Here is a 20734-nt window from a genome sequence, read left to right as displayed (position 1 = left end):
TCTACACTTACCCAGGAGTAAATCCCATTTACTATCATTGTTAAAAGCATATACATAGTAGCCTGTTAAAAGTGCAGATCTGTAACATTTCCCCAAATGCAGTCACATGCCATGATGGCATCAAGTCTAATATATTTAAAATAAAATTTTGAATTGAATGGGGACCAACCTGAAATTGGCTCGCAACCCACTTAGTCGGCCCCGACCCACAGTTTGAGAAACACTGTTCTATCCCATCCCTATCTGTGCAATGTTGGTGCGTGAAAAACTCATATTTAATTATATTTCTTTATTGGTGAGGTTATATGTCATGCTGAATTGAAATCTCTAATTTTCTTAATGTTTAAGATGGAGCCTGCAACAGATAATACATCAGAACACAATTTAATATGTAGGATTATTTGTAGCCAAACAGCATGGATGGTTTTACAAGCAGATCCTGTATTATACCCAAGCACACATGCATGTGAGGGCATACATACGTCGGTGGAGGTGATAGGCAAGGGAAACCAGTTTGCCCACAGTAAAACACATAGCATGTCATTGCTGCTGAGTGCTTAACTTTGTACAGCAATTACTATCCAAAATGAAGAACAATCAGTGAATGCTCTGGAAATTGTAATGTGACTTGATTCCACAAGTTGTTTGTAGGGCCTTTGCATACACAAATAAGAACAGCTCAAAGACTTGTAGACAGATAAAAATGGAAATTAGCAAAGGCATCTTTTTTGTTTGTGTTCTCTCAAATACTCCAAGACTGATTCACACTTTCTTCCGCAAACATTTTTCCTGCATATACACCGGTATTTGCAACATGTAAAACACCACAATGTGTAAGGGAGATGGTTATCCAAACACTCAAGGATTCAATGGATGGATGTTCAACAGGTTCCTCTTCTTCCATTAGAGTACAGCAGAACTGGGAGACAACTTCACCTGCTTTCCCAAATGAAATATGGCACCTTTTGTTGCTTGTATGCAGTTTCATCATACTTATTCTCACCATCAATATCTCAGGTCATTATATTCAGTGCCAATCACATGGTGTTTGACAAGTAGGACTCTGAGCCATCCACAAAGTCCTGCTCAGCCAAATGTTCAGTGGGCCATCTTGGGAAAAGGTGCCAACTTTTTTCCTGACAAATCTTTTATGGCATAACTTTAGCAGATGAAGCCTCCCCTATGATTTCATCACAGAACAGAGGCATTTTCACCAACCAAAAATTATACAAATTGGCCAGTTTTGAAGGTACAGGAGTACTGCTGGATAAAAGACTGCATGCTGGGGAAACCACTCTTCTACAACTAACTCACGGATATGTCATGTACTGGAAATCAAATACAGTATATCTGTATACTGTGAGATACAGGAAGCTGGACTAGATGGGCCTATGGCCTGATCCAGTGGGCTGTTCTTATATTCTTATGTTCTTATATTATAAACCATACTGAGCCTCTGAGAACATGAAAGGCACCTTAAAAATAGAGGCTTCTCAACAGCTGCTCAGTTTCAATTCTTCCTCCACTATTACTCTAGGTCATGGGATCTGTTCTTGTGGTCGATGCATTTGTCAGGATGGATGGTTTGGAAAATTGTGCCAACACTTGAGGAAATGCAACATGACAGAAAATGAGAGTCGAAACTTTTGTGAATCAGCGGATGGTGTGTTGTGTTCCGGAAAGGGTAAGTGCGGGGAACAGAGCTCTGCTGCATCTGACCATGTTCCAGGAGATTAAAAAGCACAACTGTAGGTTTTTAAGTGTAGTGCGTTCTTTTGAAAACCCCTTGCTGTTAGACAGCTTTTCAAAATGGCTTTACAATGCAGAGAACACTTGTTAGAAGGTTCTCAGCATTGTGTTTTGAAGCTCTGCTTTCAGGCACAGTTTACCAACAGCATGTAATTCTATTTCGAGGTGAGCTTGTGGGTGTATATATCTATATGGGGCCATTGTGTACTAGGGATGACGTTCTGGCATTGTATTCAGAGTGCTGCAAGCAGCAGGTATATGTACGTTTGCTATACTTGTGAAGGAAATGCAGCATTTGACCTGAGTGGGAAGGTTCAATTTTGCATGGTGCATTCTTGTCCCTCTCCAGCATATTCGTTATTTGCATTGTATTTTATTCAGATTTGTGTTATTCATACTAAATAGAGTTTGCACGCTGCAGGTAGTTTACAGTGGCGTGAGGCTGGTGAGTCCTGTAGCAACACGTGGTCACTCACTGAAAAGGAGAAACTGCCCTGTGTGGGACTTTACAGGCTGCACTCGATGATAAGCCTTTTATGTGAAAGGACCTTTTCATGCTTAATCCAGATTGGGACCAGGGAAGGCAAGGGGTTCAAAGCCATGATGAACAACAGAGATCTCCATAATATAGAGCTGAGATGGTACAGTGCAGAGACTCAGATGACACTTGCAACATTGCTTCCACATCACAGGAAACTATATTCAAAACTAGCTACTGATGAGCGTATCTGTATAATACAATAATAATATGTAGCATTTGTATGTCTCAAATTTTCTGAGTGTGTAAAACACTTCATATGTGTTATTGACTTCAGTACAGCGTGTACTATTTCTCATTAAAGAAAAAAAATTTGGCTTTCAGTGGAAGCCCCCCCACCCCCCAAAAATAGCACACAAGTCACAAGTCTGGGCAGGAGGTCTGGTCTAGAGGGTAGAGCCTCCATTTGCCTGAAGATAACATCCACAAGGTCACCAGTTCGAGGCCACCGGCACCTTGCGACTTTGAAGCAGCTGACAAGCTGAGCTGAGTTATTCCATCTGCTCTGAGCGTGGGAGGATGGAGGCCAGAATGTGAAACCAGATCAGAAAGAAACATCTGAATGTTGTGGTTCTTGAAAGATAGAACCTTCTTTCAATTGTAAAAATCCCTACGGGGATTTAAATAGCCTGCCTATGTAAACCGCCTTGAATAAAGTCTTGAATAAAGACCAAGAAAAGCGGTATATAAAAATATAAATACCTGTAATTAAGTCAGGATCAAAACTGCAGCAGGCACAAGTACTAAAATCTCCCAACCCACCACATTTTTGTTATGTTTCAAAACACACACAAAACCCATAAGGGCGCATTATGCATTTAGCTTAACATGTGGTCTGCCCCTTAGTTCTTAAAAACATTCTGTAGGTAACACATACAGTTTCAAAACAATAACTAATGACTGCTAGAACTATACTCAAGGGGAATTACGTTGGGCTGTTTTTATCAGACTTGGGACATATAAGTGACCTGAATCTGCTAGTAGATTCAGTGAGATTCTCCCTTTCAGAGCTGATGTGTTGTTGATGGTCTATCTATAACAATTTGGCAACTATTTTAGTAAGTCATTGCAAATGGAACTTCAGCAGAGCCAAGACTGGGCCCACCTGGGACAAGTCTGAGTTCTCTTGTTAGATTTAGCCAGTGTATATTCAACTGAGCCAAGTGAATATAGAAAACATGGAAATTCCTTTCTTGGGCAAAGTGCTGAACGAGAGAAATCGCACAAGTTCTCCGTTGCTGAAAACCAAGCCCAACTTTCCATTCCAAAGAATGTATACCAGCAGTGGAATGTTGTTTTAATTTTAGGCAGGTCTGCACCTACCTAACATTATTTCAATGTCTGCATTAAATGAGAAAGAATCTTGATTTTTAGACAATGTACAGGCATAACTCCTTTGCTTGGATTTTTCTTTCAAAATATGGATTTCTGAACAATTTGCAAGCTAACATAAATATCCGTGTTATTTTTGGTGACTTGTAATTGGAAAAATATTTGGCATCTGTTCTGTTGCATAGCTGTGTCATTGGCTTAAATCAGTATAATATCACGGCTGAGACATCCCACACAGCCTAGGTGATTATTTCCAGACGGGCAGCCACAGGCCTTAGCAGCAAAAACAACAGAGAGTCTTATGGCACCATAAAGGCCAACACATTCACAGCTCAGTCCTGTCCCCTGCTTTATGACAGGCAGACATTGTCATAAACCAGTTGTTAATGGTGTGCATCGTGCATCACCAGTGGCCATGTGAGATGTTACAGATGCAAAGCAGAAGTAGCATTGGTAGCCCACTGCCATGGCCGACAACATACTGTCGTGCAAGTAAGCTGGCATGGGGGTGGGAAGTGGGTGGGGAGAGGGTGTAACAGGGTGGGGAGAGGGAGAAGCAGAATGTGGATTAGGACTGCCAAGGAGGGAAATGGGGTGGGTAGGGGGTATATCAGTGGCAAAGCTACCGCCAATATCATGCTATGCCCCCTGCCTGACCTTGCCACTTCCCCTTGGGTCCATTTGGACTTCCACCAGCTAAAGAGCTGGCACATGTCTTAGTAGACCCATAGGGGTGATGGGGGTTTACTTGGTATCAAGTTCTCTTACCCCAAGGAAGACTCCTGTTCACCCCAACCATAAGATGCAGTATGTGCCTCCATGGTGCTGCTGCATCAGCGCTGGTGGCTGGGTACAGAATTGGGCTGCAGTACTACTAAGGGTGCAATCCTAACCCCTTATGTCAGTACTTTCCAGCACTGGCATAGTGGTGCCAATGGGATGTGCCAACTGCATCCTGCAGTTGGGTGCCCCTCACGGAGGCCTGCTCAAAGTAAGGGAAAGTTTGTTCCCTTACCTCGGAGCTGCATTGCCCTTATGTCAGTGCTGGAAAGCACTGACATAAAGGGTTAGGATTGCACCCAAAGTAACATAATTGCTCTTTAGAGGTTGCAGTACAGAAACGTTTTCAGTCTGTTCAAAAGGGTGAGAGTTCACTCAATTAAAAACCCATAAAGCTGCTTCTTGGACTGCAATTCTGTGGTCAGGCAGACTATTGAGGCAGTGCCTTATTATGTTGAAAGTGGATCAGCTGCTCCAACAGGGATGATCCATCCACTTTCAAGGCGTCCTTTCATTTCAGTGCAAGAGAGTTTAGTATGTGAATAACTCTTTCCCATTATAACCAATAGATTTCAAAAGTGCTTAACTTTGGATGGATCATGTCACAATTTTGTGTGGTTCACAGCACAATCTTAACTGCACGTTAGGCTGATGCAAGTCCCTTGCACTAGCCTATGAGGGACAAAAATGTGCCATAAAGCATGTTTGCGCCTCCTCAGGAGGAAGCTGGGCAGTGCACGGAGGTGCTCTGGCACATGGAAGCTGCATCCAATCTCCGTGGCAGCTTCCCCCAGGTAAGTTGCGTTGGCCGAGCTCAACTGACGCAGGGGTCTGGGGGCGCGGGAGGAGGCGGGGGAGGGCGGGTGGAGGGCAGCCCCAGGGGTGGGCGGGGAGAGTGGGAGGCAGGGCTGGGATCTGGCAGTTATGCCAAATCCCAACCCTGTTCCCTGAGCAGCGCAGAGCAGCTTCAAGCCATGCCACTCTCTTCAAACTTGTGCCACCTCAGGAGGTGGCGCAAGTTTGAGGAGACCCATAGAAACTGCAGTGGCTTACCTGGAAGTAAGGGGAAGCGTTTCCCCTTACCTCTGGTTGAGCCACTTTGGGCACCTATCCTGCGCTGGATACAGCGCAAGCCTCTTGGCTTGCCTGTTCCAGCACAAGATAGGATTGCGCCCTTAGTTAGGTATTCCTCACTAGGATGTTTGGGGCAATGCTCCCAGTCTCAAACTGGCCCCATGTGATTATGGACATCACTGTGTGTGCATCCCACCTCCTCCCTTCCCTTCCTGGTTAGTTCTTTCAATCTCATGTTTGTGCACGAGGGGGTTGGACGAACTGCCCTCCATGCCAGTAGTGTAGCTATAGGGGGTGAAAATAGTAAGCACTGCAGGCGCTGCATGGTGCTGTGTAAGCGGCCCCTACCGCTCACCATTGGAGCCATTCTGGGCAGTGATGGCCATGCACGGGAAACGCTGTTTGATTTGGTGAGTGCCTGTGTGTTGCTGTTGTTGCCTGGAATGGCTCCATCAGCCAGTGTGAGGGGCTGCTTACACAGCACTTTGCGGCACCTGCGGTACTAACTGTTTTGTCCCCTTCTAACTATGCTACTGTCCCGTGCTCTGGAGGGAACTCATCAGGAAGCGAGGGGAGGGGGACATCAATGCAAAGTGAACACACCCACAGACATGGGGTCTGTTTGTAATTGGAAGTATCGTCTGAATTGGCCTGCTGGTTGAGGTCCTGGAGTTGCACTGATTATTCAGTATGGCACACTCTCAAATTAATAGATTGCTTCTGAGAAGAAAAGGAAAGGGAAAAAAAACAGTCTTCCTAAATGTATACTTTTTGGTTAATAAAGAAAAGGAAGTGGGGCATTTGAGTGATGCTCTACCTCTCCACAGGCAAAGGGCAATAAGATGCGGTGATTTATACTTATTACCTCAGACCATTTTTAGCCTTGATTCAATTCTAGTGACTTCAGTGCCCCTGAGGGGATTATCTCTCTCTCTCTCTCTCTCTCTCTCTCTCTCTCTCTCTCTCTCTCTCTCTCTCTCTCTCTCTCTCTCACACACACACACACACACACACACACACACACACACGTGCAACTTGAGACTAAAAAAAATTATATTCCTACTGGGAAGAGTAGCCTTGATTTTAGAGATTTGGAACAAAATGAAAAACCTGTCCTTCAAAGTAACTCCTGATTAAATCAAAATGGAAGTGGGGGGAAATCACCACAGGGCCTTATGGAAGCACTTCAAGTTAAAGCACACCTCTATAACATCCTTCTCTTCAATAGGCTTTTATCTTGATTATCTCCTTGTAGACAATTGCTTATTAATAGGCCCTGATTGTGTGTGCCTAAGATGTTCCATGCCTCCTGAAAAGCTCCAGTGTTCTGTAAATGCCAGTAATAATCTTTCTGCTTTCAGGTTCTTGTCATTGTGGAAAGTGCATCTGTTCTCCCCAGGAATGGTATATTACTGGAGAATTCTGTGAATGCGATGACAGAGACTGCGACAAACATGATGGCCTTATTTGCACAGGTATGATTTTTTTTTTTACCTACTTAACTGAACTCTTGGAAGCATTGAATACGAGACCTAAAAGTTATCTAGCCGAACCCACATCTCATAATCACCCACCCAACATCTACCAGTTTAGACCAGAGGTGTCAAACTTTTTTCATATAGCAGGTCAAATAGCATTCATAACACCTGTTGAGGGCCAGAAGTGATGTCATAAGGAAGGAAGTGATATCATTAAACAGGTCATAACAAAAAATAAGCACTTTTTCTCACTTAGGAACTCATTAGCTGCAAATGACAGAAGAGAAAATACACAAATCTTGATCATATTTCAAGATATGGGAGAGCCCAATTTTCATGTGGGCTGCCCTTTCAGCAGTAACACTGCAGCACTGCTCAGCAGCTGAGAGCTTGAGGCCCTGATGAAAAGCTTCTGCGGGCCGCATCCGACCCCTGAGCTTTATGTTTGACACCCCGGTTTAGACCATATTGTGTTTCCAAATATTCGAGGAGACAGTGCAGGTCACTTAGGCTGCAATCCTGTATGCACTTACCTGGGATTAAGTCCCATTGAACTGATTTCTGAGTAGACATGCAGAGATATATACTGCATGTTGCTTCTGGAGCAAATAGTTCCAGATGAAGAGAAAAAATTCCTTCCTGGCTTTCAAATATGACTACCATTCACTGTAAATGTGAGCAAAATTTACTGAACAAGACTTTCTAAGGAAAAATGGGGGGGGGGGAGGAGAAAAACATTTCACACACCAAAAAATGAAAGGGAAATGGGCTGTAACTGGTAGACTAGTGAACATGTGTTTTGCATCTAGAAGGGCCCAGCTTCAATGTCTGGTGTCTCCAGGTAAGCTTGGGAAATGCCCCACATTTGAAACCCTGGAGAACCACGGCCAATCACAGCAGGCAATAGTGACCTGGATGGACCAGCTAGATGACTCTATAAGGCAAATTTCTATGTTCAAAGCTTTTCATTCATTCATTCATTCATTCTAGGGGAAAAAGCAGTCTAAGCTCTTCTCTTTTATGTGTTGACAGGAAAGAGAAACATTCTTTTAATGACTCACATCTCAGAGTCTACCTAGATCCAGTGTGCAGTAGAAGGTAAAGTGTTAGATTTGGATAGTGAGCCTGGGTTGAAATCCTTGCTCAGCCACAAATCTCACTGGGTCATGTCACAGTCTTTGAGCTGAAGTCACCTCAGAACATTGTTTGAGCAGGAGTGTCCAAACATTTTGGCAGGAGAGTCACATCATCTCTCTGACACTGTGTCAGGGGCTGGGGAAAAAAAAATAATTTACATTTAAAATTTGAATAAATTTACATAAAAAAATATTTGAGATGGAACTTATATGAATGAATGAAGGTCTTGCAGTAGGTCAAGGCCTTTTCTTGCACAAAGCAAGGCCAACCTTTCCTTCGCTGCCACTGCTGCATCACAGATGTGAAACAGCAAGTAGTGGAGAGAGCCCTTGTCCCACAGTTCAGGTGAGAGGTCAAACAGTTGTCCTCACACTGAGAGCAGCTGCGTCGGGCCAGCACGGGCTTCAGAAAGTCTCTGGAGGGCCAGAGGCTCATTGGAGACTGGGGGCTCCCCTTGGGCCGGATTGAGAGCCCCTGAGGGCCACAAGTGGCCCCCAGGCCTGGGTTTGGGCACCCCTGGTTTTGAGGATAACAAAAGAGTTGGAGTAATGTGTAAAAACACATAACACCACTTCCTGCACTGGATTGAGACCTGGTTGAAGACCAGGAAACATAGAGTGTCATTGGGTGTGAGTGGGCAATTTTCACAAAGGAGAGAGGTGAAAAGCAGTGTGCCCCAAGGATCTGTCCTGGGACCGGTGCTTTTCAACCTCTTCATAAATGACCTGGAGACAGGAGTGAGCAGTGAGGAGGCTAAGTTTGCAGACGACACCAAACTTTTCCGAGTGGTGAAGACCAGAAGTGATTGTGAGGAGCTCCAGAAGGATCTCTCCAGACTGGCAGAATGGGCAGCAAAATGGCAGATGCATTTCAATGTCAGTAAGTGTAAAGTCATGCACATTGGGGTAAAAAATCAAAACTTCACATATAGGCTAATGGGTTCTGAGCTGTCTGTGACAGATCAGGAGAGAGATCTTGGGGTGGTGGTGGACAGGTCGATGAAAGTGTCAACCCAATGTGCGGTGGCAGTAAAGAAGGCCAATTCTATGCTTGGGATCATTAGAAAAGGTATTGAGAACAAAACAGCTAATATTATAATGCCGTTGCACAAATCGATGGTAAGGCCACACCTGGAGTATTGTGTCCAGTTCTGGTCGCCACTTCTCAAAAAGGACATAGTGGAAATGGAAAAGGTGCAAAAGAGAGTGACTAAGATGATTATGGGGCTGGGGCACCTTCCTTATGAGGAAAGGCTACGGCGTTTGGGCCTCTTCAGCCTAGAAAAGAGGCGCCTGATGGGGGACATGATTGAGACATACAAAATTATGCAGGGGATGGACAGAGTGGATAAGGAGATGCTCTTTACACTCTCACATAACACCAGAACCAGGGGACATCCACTAAAATTGAGTGTTGGGAGAGTTAGAACAGACAAAAGAAAATATTTCTTTACTCAGCGCGTGGTCGGTCTGTGGAACTCTTTGCCACAGGATGTGGTGATGGCAACTGGCCTGGACGCCTTTAAAAGGGGATTGGACAAGTTTCTGGAGGAAAAATCCATTACGGGGTACAAGCCATGATGTGTATGCGCAACTTCCTGATTTTAGAAATGGGTTATGTCAGAATGCCAGATGCAAGGGAGGGCACCAGGATGAGGTCTCTTGTTATCTGGTGTGCTTCTTGGGGCATTTGATGGGCCGCTGTGAGATACAGGAAGCTGGACTAGATGGGCCTATGGCCTGATCCAGTGGGGCTGTTCTTATGTACTTATGTAGTATTCTGGCTCCCCACCAAACTAAACCAACTAGAATGAGTATTAGCAAGGTTAACCTTTTCAGCACTACCCTGCCCATATCATGGAGTTTGGCTTTTCTTTTCTCTTTTTCATCAGAACCTAAATGTTCTTGTGTGGTGCCTTGCAAAAGGTTTTTATTGCATTTTATTTCTATCTGGGAAGGAATACATACTAACAGGACAGAGGATCTGACCAACTCAGGCAACCGATCCACTCAGGCCACTATTGAATGTATCTCATCATTATGGAGCACATACTGTGATATGAAATTTATTAGGAGAGCAAATAAGTGTGTGTGTGTGTGTGTGTGTGTGTGTGTGTGTGTGTGAGAGAGAGAGAGAGAGAGAGAGAGAGAGAGAGAGAGAGGTCAATAGTATTTTTTTTAGCCCACAGCCATACATCTAGCCATGTGCCCTGATGTCTGGACACTTTCTGTGGGGATGTCAAGAAGCCTGACAGCTTTCCTTGAGAGACAATGACTGGCAACTAAAGGTCTGCCTATTTGTCTTCTGTCCAAGAAACACAGACTGCAGACGCCTAACAGAAAATGGGCAGATTGGTAGATATCAAGTGATGGGATAGAAGAAGGAAGCCCCATGGCATGGAAGCTCTTGTTGCTTACCAGTAACATACACGGTTTGGAGGGCAAGTTCTATATTGAAATTTCAGGTTTTGACCTTGAAACTGCAGTTAAGTTTTGGGAGAAACCAATAGAGCAAAGATTTCCTTGCTTTTGAGAATCTAACATGATATGAACAAGCCCTGTGTTTTCCCCATATTGTATTAGTTTTAATGCATGTAACACTTCTATTGTTGCAAGATGCAGCAGAATCCATGTCATTCATCTAAAAAAAATAAAGGATAGGATTGGGCTCGCAGTTCATCTTGACTTAATACAATGCAGACCATTACAGCACAATCCTATACATATCTACACAGAAGTAAATTCCACTGTATTCAGTGAGGCATATTGCCAGAAAAGTGTCATAGGATTTCAGCCATAAGAAAATTAATGTGCATGTCAAAATCCAGTTTTCTTGAACCACATCCTATAGGCCAGGGTTGCTCACACTTTTTTGGCTCGAGAGCTACTTTGAAACCCAGCAAGGCCTGGAGATCTACCAGAGTTTTTTTACAATGCTCACGCCATCATAACATTTAACATTTATGTATACAATGTATGTTGGTGTACCTTGCATAACCACATGAGCCAATATTGCACAACACAACATAATTAACTATAAACATTTTTTGTAATTACTTGAGTTTACTTTGATGACTTGCACTGAAGTGAATCAGCCAAGGATGCATAGTCCGGACAGTAGCTGCTGACAGCCAGCCTCAAGCACACTTCCAAATGTTCATCAGTCATGGTAGACCGGTACTTGGACTTAATGATCTTCATGTAGGAAAAGGCTGACTCACATAAATAAGTGGAGCCCTTCCTGCCTCAGGTGCTCTTATATCCCTGAGGGTCCTATTGCCTTCAAGTGGCTGCAGCTGTGCAGCACACTCTGCTGGATGCCCAGGTCTTACCCTTAAAGGGGCCACTGCTGACACCACATCTACCTCCTCACCAGATCTTCCTCAATTCCAATACAAGGGGGGGGGGGAGCAGATCTCTATACAGACCAGTGCAAAAACAGGGGAAAGGTGTGGAGGAGGGAAGATCTCTATATAGACATCACAGCAAGACCAGTGCAAAACCCCTTGCACACAGAACCAACATATGGAAGTGGGGGGGGCAGATCTCCATACATTCCAGTGCAAAAACAGGGGAAAGGTAAGTCAACCCCAGTAGAGTTAACGGGGCTCACTCCCAGGGATGCATGGTCAGGAGAGAAGCCTGCCAGCGGCTCCTCTCCAGGTCTACTCATGAGTCAGCCCCAGTAGAGTCAACGGGGCTCACTCCCAGGGATGCGTGGACAGGAGCTCACTCCCAGGGATGCATCACTCCCAGGGCGGGGCTCACTCCCAGGGATGTGTGGACGGGAGAGAAGCCTGCGATCGACTCATTTTGCCTTGTGATCGACCGGTGGATTGCGATCGACATATTGAGCACCCCTGCTATAGGCCTTTGAGTAAGATCACCTTCACGTAAAACTTGAAATGAACTGATTCATGCTCTAAGTCTTCTGAGAAAGATTTGGATTTCCTCTAGCCACTGAATGTGGTAGAAATGAATATATTCAGCTGCCTTCTACAAGTCAGACCACTGCTCTGTCTGGGTCACTATTTATGACTCAAACAGACAGTGGCTCTCCAGGGTTTGTAGACAGAAATTTTCCCCAGCCCTATGTGGAGATGCTAAGGATTGAATCTGGGACTTTCTAGTTACAAAGGATGTGCTTTTCCACTGAAATGAAGTCTGTCCCCACTTCAGGATTTAAGAAGACTATCCTCAAAAGTCATTTTTTTAAGCTTTTGTAAGTGATGCAGGTGACCACTGCTGAAAGAACATTTTTTATAATGGCAACCAAACTCTGGGTCTCTCCTCCTAGACAAATATACCTTATCCATTATGCTATATGCTGTTGGTTGTGGAATTTACAGCAGAATGCAGTGAAAAAAAACTGGAGTGAAATATCTCCATTGTATCAAAAGCTATGGCCAAAAAGCAGAAAACAAAAATGCATGGAGTCCTATGGAAAGTTAAACTGAGCCATATTGTGCGTTTACTCGCAAAAAGGTGAACTTGCCTTAGTCCATTGGAAAGGGTAGGTTGAGAGGAAACACCACCAGAATGGTCCTGATCTGATGAACGCAGCCCCCCAAAATCACCTGAGGAGGAAGTTCCTCCCTCCAAGCTGATGAATGTATTGAGCCCTATGGAAAGCAAAACTAATTGTTTACTCACAAGTAAGAAAACACGTCTTGGCTTGTGGTCAGGATCCACCAGATCCTGAACTCTATGTCGTGCCAGAAGGCCCAAAATGGAGTCTCTCAAGTCTGGACCGGCAAAAGAGCCAGCACAGACTTGAAAAGCCACATTGTGGGGCTTGGGGCTTTTCCCAGAAGAAGGGGACAGAAGTCCCCTTCCTGCGAGGAGACCTTGGGTGGCTGCTGCAGGGCCGCAAGATATAGTGGTGACAGTGCTACCTTTAGTATTGGGCTGTAAAGCAGAAGGATGAAAACTCTGATGGCTTAATACAGAATATTTACTTTTTTATGACATTGCTAAAAACCAACAAAATCATCAGCAGTTTGAAACAGTGGCCTTTTGGTGACTTAATCAAATGTAAAGCTTCTGTCCACAATGAGAAAACGTACCGGGAAAATGAAGCCATTTTATTGTTGTTACTTTCAGAGAGCAACACATGTTTGATGCAGTACATTTCAATTATGGATAATTATAGTCTATGTTGTTTTGTTCCAGGAAATGGTATATGTAGCTGTGGCAACTGTGAGTGCTGGGATGGTTGGACTGGAAATGCTTGTGAAATCTGGCTGGGGACAGAATACCCCTAACGCTACCATGGAAAACTGAAGATTGGAGAATTTCTCTTTTTTATTTTGTTTTTTACACTTAGGCTGCTAGAGTACTTACATGCAAGACAAAAAAAAATGAATCCACTGCTAGAAATAAGTAACACAACAGAATATTTTGTTCTTAATTTTAAAACACCTATCAGATGTTTTGATTCTGTTCTCACTGCAATCAGTAGGAGCAGGACAAGAATCTCTCCTCCATCCAAGAATACAGTACTATATTCTATAAAGTGCTATAAAAAATATTTGCTGGAAATTTCAGGCAAGATGCATTGTGTAATGTACTTGGTGATTGACTTGCTGCTTCATTATTTCATCAGCATTGTTTTGGTTATAAATAGGGTCAAGCTCATTCTGGAATGTCTCATAGCTCCAAAGCTTGGATGGGGAATGTAAAGCATGGCCTCATTGGTCCTGGCAGTCTCACATATACACACCTAGAAACTTCTTTTCTGCCTTTCATCTCACACAACATTGCTTATCACAATACCCTGTACACCCAGGGATGGGAGCAGAGAGGAGGGCATGTGAGGAAGTCTCCTCCTGCACGAAGGTGCTGCCTCTTTTCATAACATTAGAGCTTAGCTGAAACTGTTTACGTTGTTTTTTATGACTGTTACGTTCTTTTTTATGACTGTCTTTCATATCCACTATTTTTGGCACATGTTGTAAATACATTTCAATTGGTTCAATGCTGTCCTTTTCCTTGCTCTTGTCCATCTTCTTTGCCATCCTTTACCCACAGTCCTGCTGGCTGAGCCGAGCCATGTGATGTTTGTTGATGCTCTCATGACACTATCTATGAAATGATGATATCAGGAACACTTGTAAGCAAGCTCCAGTTGCTTGCCACAGCAATAGGGTGAAATAGTGATGTAGGTAAATAAGGTTGAGGATGTTAAGTGCAAAGGAGGAAGAGGAAAATGACACCGAGAAGCAGCAACCACCAGAGGAAGAAAACAGCCCCAAAGAGCAGAGATAGACATCAAATGGCACCAAAGAGCGGAGAGCAAATGTTTAGCAAGGTGGGTATTTTTTTTTTTTTTTTTGGAAATCACTTTTTCTGCATCCAGTGTGCAACTTTTGAACAGAATAACAAAATTATAAAACATTGGCTGCAGCTCTGCATATAAGGTCTGCCTCCATAGATTGTCTGAACTTTTTCCAGGCAAACAGATGTGGAGTGGCAAAAGTGGTTTACTATGAAACACAAGCACTGGTTTGTCTGCCTATTTTTTACTGGTGCCACCAGAGACCTGAAAAAAAAAGGACAGTAGTGTGCAGAAAACATTGCTTGATCCACATGGCAAGCTGGTGCACAGAAGGATGTCCATGTGGAGACACCTACCATTGGGGGTGATTTTGAAGCAACTTCCTGATGGCAGCTGTTTTGCAGGCACTGGCCCACAGGACTCATGCAAGTGAAATGCTGAAAGTGAATGAAAGATCATCCAGTCCAGCTTCCTGCCATATCAATCTGCTCATCACCCTCCAACAAATCAACGTATGCAATTCCCATTCATGGCGTATCTCAGTCAGGGAACAGGTGCACCTCAGAAAGCAGCAAATACCAATGCATGGCTGACACAAGTTTGAGATGTTTGTGCCTACTTTCTGGAATTTGGAAGTGCTCAGAGTGAGGCAGCAAAAAGTGCGAGAACTGTTGGGGCAAAGCTAAGTGGGAAACTAACACCAGCCCATATTATCTGAATATGTGCCTAGCAATGTAGCAATGAATCATTGCCAATTATATTATGTAACTGATTATTTGCCTGCACAAATAACAAGATAATATCTCTGTAGGTAATTCGTGCTTTTAGTTGTTTTCAGGCCTGTTCACTGGGCATAATCAAAAGGACCCATCACAAAATATCCATGCGTATGTTCAAAATCTGCTGAAGTAAATGAAAAGATGATGGCCCCCAAACTGATCAGAAGCTTGTCAGCCCAAGCGCAGGCTTTTGATGAAGAGAGCTTTCATAACTGGTTTACTAATGTCATTTCTTTAAGCAGCACTGTAAAATGGATGTTTCTTCTGGTTTGTAGGAGGTTTCTCGTAGATTTCAGCTACCACCGCATACACACAGCCACAGCTTCCTGTGAGCTTCAGTGTGCCCATGGATGCACATTCAAACCCAGTTCAGCTCTGGCTGTGCATAGATCATCGTAAAGAATATCTAGTGACTCTGAGGCAGAGGCAGAGAGATGAACAGCATGGGTGCATAATACAGATGCACATGTTTATACCTGATGAGGACGATGGACCGTGTCACCTATTTCAGCAGAGGGAGCAAACTAGCTAATGAGTACAACAGCATGTGCATGGTGCTTTTTGTACATGCGCATTTGTTTTTCATATTGAGATATTGAGAGAGGACTTTGTGGTGATTGGGTGAGTTAAGTCCTACAGATTTGCCAAGTGAGAGGGATAAAGATCTAGACCAGAGGTTCCCAACCTTTACATGAAAGTTGGGACAATTGTAAGTATTTGCCAGGGCAGGCACCAGCACCTCCGGAATCGCACCAGCATTATGAATTTTTTTTTTAATTTGTTTGTATGTTTATACTTGGGGGGTCTCTATGGCTCTCCAGAGGGTGCGGAGAGCCCGAGGCCCCTTGTCGATCTCCCTGTGCCCCAGAATGGCTCTGTGACACAATCACAGCCTGGTTTTTGCCCCTGGCAAATACTTACAGTGGTTCCAACCTTTGTATAAACTGATCTAGAGGGAAACCATGGCAGGGAGATAAAAGGACTGTAATATTTTGCCCTAGCCATGGCTCCAATCTAGATCATGATGCTTCCTTCACTATTTACAGTAGTAAAAAAAGGCTTCCAATGGCTTTCAATGGATTTTTTTTTGCCACTGTATAGTGTAGGCACAATCCATAGTTTTAAAGGCTCCTTAACTCTGGTGCTATTTTTAATTCAAGTAAAAAAGAAAAGACTGGATGAGCAGTTATCATAGTGTGAAGTCTATTATTTGCCTTTAGATGTGTGTGTGTGTGTGTGTGTGTGCGCAGCGCTCTCACACTTATCCGAAATGTCAGTGTGTGATTTTATCTATATAATTAAAAAAATACTATTTAGAGATGCCATGCTTTCTGTAGGATAAGAGCTTAGTCAGGGCTGCTGAAGGTTTCCATGTGACTTTAAACCACAATGAAAAGGTAGCAACCTTGTTCATATTAGAATAATTCAGTGTTAAGTGAACTGGCATCTAATGTTAACAATGAACTTGAACTGATGGTTTGAATCTCTCTGTAAACATAACGTTACAGGGCTCTTATAGCCATTTCATGACTATAATTGGTCCATAACATTTCCATTGGTCGAAAGCTTGGTGATGATAAAGGTCTATCACAGCTCGGTTGACAGCTTGGTGATGATAAAGGTCTGTTTGAATGTATTCGCTAACAATGCAGGTAAGCAGAAATGAGCTGATCACTTGATAGCTCCCAAATAAGTTGACCTTGTGTGCTAGCCCTGAATTGCACATGTGACCTGAACATTTTATGATCCACCAGGCTAAACATATCTTGGTAACCAAGTCCTGTGACCTGCCATAAGAACATAAGAACAGCCCCACTGGATCAGGCCATAGGCCCATCTAGTCCAGCTTCCTGTATCTCACAGCGGCCCACCAAATGCCCCAGGGACCACACCAGATAACAAGAGACCTCATCCTGGTGCCCTCCCTTGCATCTGGCATTCTGACATAACCCATTTCTAAAATCAAGAGGTTGCGCATACACATCATGGCTTGTACCCCATAATGGATTTTTCCTCCAGAAACTTGTCCAATCCCCTTTTAAAGGCATCTAGGCTAGACGCCAGCACCACATCCTGTGGCAAGGAGTTCCATGGACCGACCACATGCTGAGTAAAGAAATATTTTCTTTTGTCTGTCCTAACCCGCCCAACACTCAATTTTAGTGGATGTCCCTTGGTTCTGGTATTATGTGAGAGTGTAAAGAGCATCTCCCTATCCACTCTGTCCATCCCCTGCATAATTTTGTATGTCTCAATCATGTCCCCCCTCAGGTGTCTCTTTTCTAGGCTGAAGAGGCCCAAACGCCGTAGCCTTTCCTCATAAGGAAGGTGCCCCAGCCCCGTAATCATCTTAGTCGCTCTCTTTTGCACCTTTTCCATTTCCACTATGTCTTTTTTGAGATGCGGCGACCAGAACTGGACACAATACTCCAGGTATGGCCTTACCATAGATTTGTACAATGGCATTATAATACTAGCCGTTTTGTTCTCAATACCTTTTTTAATGATCCCAAGCATAGAATTGGCCTTCTTCACTGCCGCCGCACATTGGGTCGACACTTTCATCGACCTGTCCACCACCACCCCAAGATCTCTCTCCTGATCTGTCACAGACAGCTCAGAACCCATCAGCCTATATCTAAAGGTGACATGCGACACCCCTCCTGTTAGCAGTCCTAGGCAGGCAGCAAGATCAGAACGTTTATCCAGCCCTGCTCTTGTTTGCTTGACAGGTCACAAGTTCTGCAGATGTGGCATATTAATTTTTTAAAATGTATAAATATATAGTTGCTTCTTATCCTGTCTGTACTCATGATCTTGTCATGTCACATTAGGAATATTTACTTCATGATCTTTGACGTAAAGCACATGAACATTTATATGTATGAGGATCAGGGGTGTAGTGAAGGAGCTTATTCCCCCACCTCTACCACATAGCCAAGCCCCAGAAAGATTATAAAGCAATAAAGTAAAATTAAATCTCTTGAGTATGTTCTTCTCCTGCCCCTTATTCTTATATAACAACTTAATATGGGTGGATCATGGGATCTGTCAACATAGTACCTTGATAGAATTGGGCCCTTAATGCAGTGATGTTCAAACTGGGGCGACGCGACGCCCCAGCCTGAGAGCCCTGTGCTGTTTTCCCTTAAGGGGTGGGGAGGAGGGGAATGCAGAGACCCAATGCCCAGCATTGTGCCTTTGATCAGGGCGCGCTGTCTCTCACCGCCACCTGCAGCGGCCTCCCAGGGGTCGGGGAAGCCCAGCGTCAGTCTCAGCAGGGCTCCCCTCACAGCGCAGAGCCCTCCAGAAGGCGATCATGACCACTTCGAGCTTTGTGATCAAGAAATAGGAAGTGGTCGCAATCATCTTCTGGAGGGCTCTGCACTGCATGGGGAGCCCTGCTGAGGCTGGCTCTGGGCTCCCCGGACCCCTGGGAAGCTGCTGCAGGTGGCGGTGAGTGGCAGCGTGTCCCTGTGCCCTGATCAGAGGCACGATGCTGGGCATCGCATCTCTGCCTTCCCCTGCCCCCCCTGCCTTCTGAGCAAAGACATAGTGGTTCTCAAACTCTCCCTGAGAGTTTGAGAACCACTGCCTTAATGTAACAAGAACTCTATCACCATTGGGAAAGACAGTGGTCCAGGCAATGTGCTCAGCCAAATTCCTTAGTTTGCCTCCTGCAGAGCCCAATGCTGATTCTTGTCTAAGTTCCTAACAAGTTTCAAAGGCAGCACCAGAGCAGCCCTGCTGATGACGTTCTGCCACTGCTACAGTCCCCACACCGTTCAATTACAACCTTGTTGAGGATGTCTATTAGATTCATGATATGAATCATGTGTTAGCACAGGGGTGCCCAAACCCCGGCCCTGGGGCCACTTGAGGCCCTCAAGGCCTCTCTATGCAGCCCTCAGGGAGCCCCTAGTCTCCAATGAGCCTCTGGCCCTCCGGAGATTTGTTGGAGTCCACACTGGCCCGACGCAACTGCTCTCAGCGTGGGGGCAACTGTTTGGCCTCTCGAGTGAGCTGTGGGATGAGGGCTCCCTCCTTTGCTTGCTGTTTCACATCTGTGATGCAGCAGCAGCAGCAAAGGAAAGGCCAGCCTTGCTTTGTGCAAGGCCTTTTATAGGCCTTGAGCTATTGCAAGACCTTCATTCATTCATATAAGTTCATCTTTAATATATTCATTTATGTAAATTTATTCAGATTTGAAATGTAAATTAATACGGCCCCCGACACGGTGTCAGAGAGATGATGTGGCCCTCCTGCCAAAAACCTTGGACACCCATGTGTTAGCAGCTACTGTGGGCCCAATCCTATCCAACTTTCCAGTACTGGTGCAGCCGCGATGCAGCCCTGAGATAAGGGAACAAATGTTCCCATACCTTGAGGAGGCCACTGTGACTGTCTCCCCACCACAGGATGCAGTGCATGCCGCATTGACACAGCTGCACCGGCACTGGAAAATTGGATAGGATTTGGCCCTATGTCACTGAACATCATTTTTAGCAAATCATACCATTTTTTTTTTAACTAGAAGAACCTGAAGATCAGGCACAGGAGAAAGGTCTGTACAGTATAATCATGTGTGTATTTGGAGCATAACAAATTGAAATTGCAGGTTTATCAGAGTAAATGCAAATAACCAATCTTAGGAACAATCTTTTTATTTTATTTTTTCCAGTGGTGAAATGCTACTCAGTGTGGACTTCAGAATGAATTATGAAAAAAAAAAAAATGCACAACTCTTGGGGAGTTCCCTGCTTTATTTACATAGAATAGCTTTTTGTACATGAAAATTTGGCAGCCCTTTAGTTCCTCAGCAAAAAAAACAACATACATTTTCTTTTCAAAAATGCTAACATTTTGTGAAAAATGCTGCAAGTTGTTGAAATGTTTGGGAAAACACTATGTTCAAATATAGATGTTTAATATATTATTTTGTTGCAACTTAGATATCCATATTCAGCTTACAAATTCACCCATAACTCTGAAAGAAGAATCAATTGCAAAAAATTGAATTACTTTAGAATCTTTGGTGGTTTTTTTTTTATAGAAACAGCATGTACGGTTTAAATGGGAAAGCAGCACTGTCGTAAAAATGTCATATATTTCAGGTGCAAAACTGCTACAGGAATTCGGAATTTTCAGGTTCTGAAAATCACATCCCCGACAAAACACAGCAACTCGTTATATGACATTTCTTTTGCCCCTTAACAGCATAAGCCTGAACTCTTATAAGAGCCTGTATACACAGGTACACAGTGCTACAGTGACCTCTAAATGTCTGCGCATAATTTATTAACTTGAGCTATGTGCCTGCATAATCAAGCAGATATTCCTCCAAGCTGTATTGTGACATCTTTGAATTCCAGCTATTACACTTTCAAAATATCTTGATACAGTATTATCAGTAGGTTGATGGTGAAGCCATAATTTAAAATAATGCTGGAGAGTTTGACTAGAGACTGTTCTAAAATAAGGACATAGGAACATAAGCTCTGCTGGATCAGGCCAAAGGCCCATCTAGTTCAGCTTCCTGTATCTCACAGTGGCCCACCAGACGCCTCAGGAAGCACACGAGACAAGAAGAT

General features: G+C 44.0%; 1 protein-coding gene across 1 annotated transcript in view; it reads left to right on the top strand.

The window, feature by feature from the left end:
• Positions 1-13706, top strand: part of ITGBL1 (integrin subunit beta like 1) — a 181236-nt gene extending 167530 nt beyond the window's left edge. The window contains exons 9-11 of the mRNA XM_066621650.1: positions 1538-1684; positions 6835-6948; positions 13260-13706. Of these exons, the coding sequence (XP_066477747.1) occupies positions 1538-1684; positions 6835-6948; positions 13260-13351 (353 nt within the window). The 3' untranslated portion in view covers positions 13352-13706. The remainder of the gene's footprint in view (positions 1-1537; positions 1685-6834; positions 6949-13259) is intronic.
• The last annotated feature ends 7028 nt before the right edge of the window (positions 13707-20734 follow it).

Source organism: Tiliqua scincoides, chromosome 3 (genome assembly GCF_035046505.1).
Source record: "Tiliqua scincoides isolate rTilSci1 chromosome 3, rTilSci1.hap2, whole genome shotgun sequence".
NCBI classification, from domain to species: Eukaryota; Metazoa; Chordata; class Lepidosauria; order Squamata; family Scincidae; genus Tiliqua; species Tiliqua scincoides.
This window is presented reverse-complemented; position numbering and strand designations above follow the sequence as displayed.